The following is a 6,207-nucleotide window of genomic DNA, read 5'->3' as shown; positions in this document are numbered from 1 at the left end:
GCTCTTCCTTCAACCCATGTCAATAGGCTACTTTTGTTCGATTTGACCTTCTGATCCTCCCTGTGCTGACAGGGTCAAGTCAGAGAGCACCCTGCTGAAAGCAAAGCTGGAATGAGGGCTCTTGGAGCCCACAGCTGATGCTAAAGCCCTAGAAAATAATTAAGTGCAAAACAATGCTAATTGTGATTGACACCAGACCCCGGAGAGCCATCAGCCTCTTTCCAAATCCTCCTTCTGCTGACCTTTATGGCTGCAGAAAATGGGAAGGATTGGTGCTAAATCACAGGTGCTGAGCATCCTAATTCCTCTAGGCATATTCACAGAAGTGGTCATATTCATTGCAGTGGGCAGAGAGATTAGCTAAAGTAGATACACTGAACCCAAGCCAGTAGGCACTGAACACCCTCCATTGGTACTGAAATCAGGTAGAGTTGGGGGCACTCAGCACCTCATAGAATTAAGTCGATAGAAAGGAAATATGACAGACAGACTCGAGAGACAGATGTGATTTTTTTCAAGGTTGCAGGATCACTGCTCAACTTCAAAAAACCAAAGCCCTTATTGCACATCTACAGGTCGCTAGGTTCTGAATGACACCATCCATATCCGATGTCTGTGGGGAAATGGCAGAGCCTTCTGCTGGAAATTCGTAAATGAAATCACTAATGCAGACAGACTTGGGAATTTCTAATACAGCTCTTTGTAAAGAGCTAGGAGAACCCCAGACAAAAGGTGCTGTATTGGGGAAGAGTATTATTAAATACAATGGCTGCTTGGAAATCAAAGCAGGTTTATAAAAGCCCCTACACATTTCCTTTGTGTGAAACTGCATTTTCCTGGCTTTTTTAAACAACTAGGAGGAGGTCTGAGGGTGAGGGAGAAGGTAAAAATTGCATCACCTGCAGATTATTTTTGACACCCCAATCCCACCATCCTGTAAACTACATAGTTTAGGGTTGTAGCTTGATGAGAAGAAGGAGGAAGATGATAAGACAAGATCCAATCCTGCAAAGCACTGAGCTTCCTCGTTTCCTGTTTGCCTGCATGAGAGTGTAAGGTGCTCAGCAGCTTCCAGGGGCCAGGACCAAAGAGAAAAGCACAAATCACACACATCCCATTCAACTGCCCCATATAAATATACTTTATAGGCACATGTGCACAACACATAAATACGTTTCAAGGGAACAATGAATAAGGCTACATCCTCATCCCAGGATTTGGTTAGCATTGCAAAATATTAAGGGCTGGATCTGGGTGTAAATCATGGTACATCCACTGACTCCAGAGAAGCAGCACTGAATTATCCAGGCTGAGAATTTGGCCTAACAGCTGTGGGGGGCCACACCACTGCCAGATTTATCTGATATTAGTTTCTACACAGATACCTTTATAACACTGGGAAGGCTGAGACAGCAATCAGATGGGTCAAGTGATGATCCAAAAACCCATGTAATTATGGAAAAACAACTTTGCAGGTCAGAACTGGGCCACTGTGGCCTTCATATCAGGCCTATACAGCCAGAAAAAGGGGGCATAAATCAATGGATAACAAATAAAAAAACACAGTAAGCTTCTGGATCATTTAAGATCCTGTACCCACCAGCATATGCATTTGAAGAAGCCATGACTCAGGATGAACCTGTTCTTTTGAACAGCAAACAGAGGGTGGAGGGAAAGCAATTTAAGGAAAAAAAAAAAACCTTTCTACTCACCTCACAGTCAAGGCCTGACTTCAGCTTGGCTGTGAGCAGAATAGAAAGAGTGCCAGGGACAGCCTCATGTTCCACAAACCCTTATGTGCAATGTTAATGGGCAGTGGACAGTTCTGTAGGGGAACTAGAGAATGGAGAGGTAGAAGGTACTTATTTAGTTTTTACTGTTATTTCTTGTATAAGTTTCCAATGCTTAAGGGTGCTGAACTGGCAACCCTGGAGGTCTCTTGTCACACAACAAAAATATAATAATCACAGCAGTTCAAGACACCCTCTCCCCCCCACCCCCAAACCCAAACCTATAATGAACCCATCAAGGAAGGGGTGTGCCTCCATAGATCATTTAGTCCCTGGATTCTCTACTGAGATTACTAACATAAGGGCCAGTTATACTGGCACTGTGTTAATACCACTATCTACTCAGTCAAAGCTGGCCTAAGACCAAGAATTCATGTCACAAAGCCCATTGGCCAAAAGAGAGAAACAATTTTTGGTCACTATGAAAGCTGGAAGCTGTAGGGGAAAAGTGGCAGGGGACAATCACTCTGGATAGACCCTGCATAAATAGCCTCCCATTTGCATTCACTCTGTGCCATTGTGAGACACAGGATACTATGCAAGGTGCACCTGTGATCTGATTCAGCGTGGCATTTATTTTCTTATGTACTGCTTACCTGAACTGGATTTCAAGCAACAATGTACAAGTGGAAGGCTTTCCCCACCACTAGCAGTCTTTCCTGAAGAGGCATTTGCTATTATTTGCTACTCAAAGGGTCACTTTATTCTTCCAACTTTGATTTTAAGTGAATTATGCCAAATTGGTGGAATTGTGACATCAGGGGAGAGGGGTTGTGACATCAATGGTATCTCAACCAATCATTAGTTTGATTCACACACTGAAATTCTAATGGTGAAATTGCTGTCACAATTGTTCGGTGTTTTCTTTTTTTTACATTTCACAGTCATATGTCACGGGCATGGAGAAGGGTCAGGATGGGTGAAGAAACTGTGACTACTCAGGGCCTATACACTACATTAAGCTCCATCATCAGTCTCAGTTTTACTCATACTAAAATGGCCAGCCAATTATTTCACAGCACTGACATATAAACTCAACTCTGGGTCTTTATGAAGGCAATTGAAACCTCTCAAGGCTATGATTTGAAGCTGGCTTTCCACAGTCAGAAAGTCAGCATTGCATCAGGTCACATTTAGAAAGATTATCTTTGCCATCAGAAAGTTGGAAAAAAAATGACAGAGCCATCAAAGAACTGCTGGCACTCTGTAGACTGTGTGTTGCTATAACCAGGTCCTCACAGTGACCTCACAGATGTGAAGTCTAAACATCTTACAACATGACAAGCATGAAATAACTTTTCCTCCATACACTTAGCTGGTGAGGGGAATTTTAACCACCTGTAGGGAATATCCAATCTCATTAGATTTCTCTCTCTCTATAACCATCTTTCTGTTTTTCAACACCTTTATAGAAACTTTTTTTTCCAATCAATTAATAATGCTAACCAAAAGCCATGTTACAGTAAAGTCAGGTAATTCAAGCCCTGGACAGATATGCTGTTTGAAGAGCTCCAAATGCCTTTGAAGCCCTCCAAACAGTATACTGCTGAAGAAGCACCTGAAAAATAGAAAAGCATTTAAAAAATGATTCTGGGGGAAAAAAAAATCCACATCTTTGAAATGCTTCCTTTTGAGGCACTTCCTGAAATGTCTGTCGGCTCGACTGGTCCTTTGGCATCCCACGGTGCTCAGCTCTCCACAACCCCCAGAGGGGCAGAGGAGAGGAGAGAACTGGGACAGACAGTCAAGGGGTGCTCTCTGGTGCACTCATCGAGCCTCAGGAACCTTTGCCGTGCAAGGATTTGCTAACCCTGCGGTTAGAGAACTGTGTCATTGCATGCATTCACAGCTATTCTAAAGTGCTTTGAGGGTAGGGGACTGCAGGTCTGCATGGTGCCAAATTTGAAGTGCTCTGGCCTCAGAGAGAAAGAGAAGGGGTTGTGCGTCTCACTTCTGCCCCAACCTCCAGCCCATGGGCCAAATCCAGCACATGGGCTCCCCACAGGTCCAGAAATTTGGCAGCAGGGGACTGGTGGCAATTAACAGTGGCACTGCCTCCATCCCTCCCCCCCTACCCACCCACCAAATTTCCAAGCCCTGTGGACCAGATGGCATGGCCCTATCTGCAGGGCTGAAGTTGGGGGTCTGATCTGGTGCCTGATACAGCATGTGCAGCTGGGGGTATGGGCCTGAATCTGGCATACTGGGGCTCCAAGCTGTGGGCCAGATGGGTTCCCAGCCCTGCACCGAGCTGGTCTTTGCATAGTGAATTGGCCCCAGGTCTCATGCGCTGAATCGGGCTATGGCCTAGTGCTAGACCAGCCCTGCACACTGGATTGGGCTCGTGGGCAAGGATCCAGTTCATAGACTGACCCAGAACCACTCATCTAATCCACAGAGCCAAAAAGCTGGACATCACTGCATTAGAGTAGAGCTTTTCTTACATGACCTCAAGAATACAAAGTTATCATGGGTGCATGTATGCAATCACTGGAGATCAGAAACCAAAAGGCATGCAAGGATTTGAAGGTGTGCAAAGGACTTTTATGCTGCTGTCCATTAACAAAAATGGTCATAAAATGTTGCCTATATGAACTGAAAGCAGTAGAGGAGAGTACAAATTCAGCATAACTAAACACTGTCTTTGTCTGAATAGCCTGCAACATGGTGCATCATGTGATAATATAAGGGAAGACCTCACTGCAGTACTACACAAAATGGTGTAGAAAAGCTGAACTGCTTGATGCTTGTGAAACTGGAATCCCGAGTGTAATGCTGAATGAACAGATGTCTTAGAAAATGGCTTCTCTGCTTGACTTTAAGTTAAATTTGACTAAGCATTTAAAAGAAACAGAATCTAAATTCAAGACATGCAAAAACATTATAAAACTGCCCATGTGAAAAAGATGTATCTTGTTTTTTAATTTACATCAGTACATAGATGTACTAATTCATACATAGGTGTAGATGACCTGAAACGTATGAAGTGGGCTTCTCACCTGCTTCAAAGGAATCCATGTATAATGTAATGTACATCCCATAGATAAAACATCTGCTCCTTATATAGCACAATCACAAATTCCACATCATTTTGTTACACAAAAACGTGAGCACGTGGGCTGCTCCCGGCGACTATCACTTTGTGTTATTATATCAGTAGCGCCATGATAACTGCGGACAGTGCTGTTGTTATGCGTGTACGGTGATTATAATTGTTTCCTTTATATATGCACAGGGACTCCAGTAGATCTCTTTCAGCAGATGCTGTTGGACAATTCTGTCATTGGGTGCAGAAAACAGTTACCTAGGTTATTCAGAATTTCATATGTGAGAGAGGAACAGGAGATCAAAGAAGGGCTATGGGATGAGAGAAAACAGCAACAGCTAAAAGTTGTCTTAACCAAACAGTGGTAATGTAGTGGGACCCTTTGCAGCACTACAGTTAAGGATGGGAGTAGCTTATTGTCTCATTGACATTATAAGCACTACTATGCAGCGGTAAGATATGCCACACACCCTCAGGGTTTAGCTGGTGACAAGATCAACATTTATTTCAATTTAAGTGATTTGACGGAAATAGGAAGTAATTGCAATAGGACCCTGCAGGAATTTAATGGTGTTTAAAGAAATGTGTTTCTTCAGTTCAGGCTGCTCCCCTTCATCATGCCTGCTCTGTGTATAACTCAGAACTGGAGACACCTGCATCCAGCTAATCCTGGGGAGACCTGACTTCCACGGGAAAGGAAAAGGAGGATGCATGTGGTCCACAGGTACCTGTGATGTCTGTCTGGGCATCTTCAGTCTCGGCAACTGCTGCTCGGCTCTTCCTCTCAATCTCTTTCATTTCAGGCACGTAGAAGTCCCATTGGCGGGCAAGGGGACACAGAAAATGTATTTGGTCTCCTTTGTAGATCTCCAGCCTGGGATAGGCACACAGCTTCCTCTCCTGAGAGAAAACAGGCACACATAATGAGACATAACCCATTACAAGGCTACATCTCCACGTGACCCCTTGGATCAGCAATTCCCAGGGACTTGTGAACCTGCATCTACTCTTGGTTGCAGGCAAATGTGTATTTGTTCAGTTGCTTGGACCATATCCCCCAAGACCCTGGATGCCTGAACCTGTGAGAGGCTGAGCACCTTCTGACAGATTGCTGAAGACCCTCAATTTGCCAATTAGCCAACACGCAACATGAACACAAAAATACCACAGAGAAAATAGATTAGAGGAGATAGAAGATAGTCAAGGGAACTATAGGATGCTCATAACATCATAGGACAGGGCCCCAGGAACTACTGAAAAGACACTGTGCTGATTTCCATGCATATGTCCTTTCAGGCACCACAAGAGCAATGAAGAGATGGTGGGACCCAGCTGAGGAGAACCAGTTGTACACATGTGAATGTGAGCTCA

The 6,207-nt window shown here is 44.1% G+C and overlaps 1 protein-coding gene across 1 annotated transcript in view; it reads right to left on the bottom strand.

Annotated features, from left to right (window-relative positions):
- Positions 1-5,790, bottom strand: part of LOC102368376 (testis-expressed protein 264-like) — a 31,185-nt gene extending 25,395 nt beyond the window's left edge. The window contains exon 1 of the mRNA XM_025210423.1: positions 5,565-5,790. Coding sequence (XP_025066208.1) covers positions 5,565-5,775 — 211 coding nt within the window. The 5' untranslated portion in view covers positions 5,776-5,790. The remainder of the gene's footprint in view (positions 1-5,564) is intronic.
- Positions 5,791-6,207: the final 417 nt, after the last annotated feature.

The sequence above is a fragment of the Alligator sinensis genome, unplaced genomic scaffold (genome assembly GCF_000455745.1).
Source record: "Alligator sinensis unplaced genomic scaffold, ASM45574v1 scaffold610_1, whole genome shotgun sequence".
In the NCBI taxonomy this organism is placed as follows: Eukaryota; Metazoa; Chordata; order Crocodylia; family Alligatoridae; genus Alligator; species Alligator sinensis.
The sequence above is the reverse complement of the archived record's forward strand: the minus strand, read 5'-3'. Positions and strand labels throughout refer to the sequence as shown.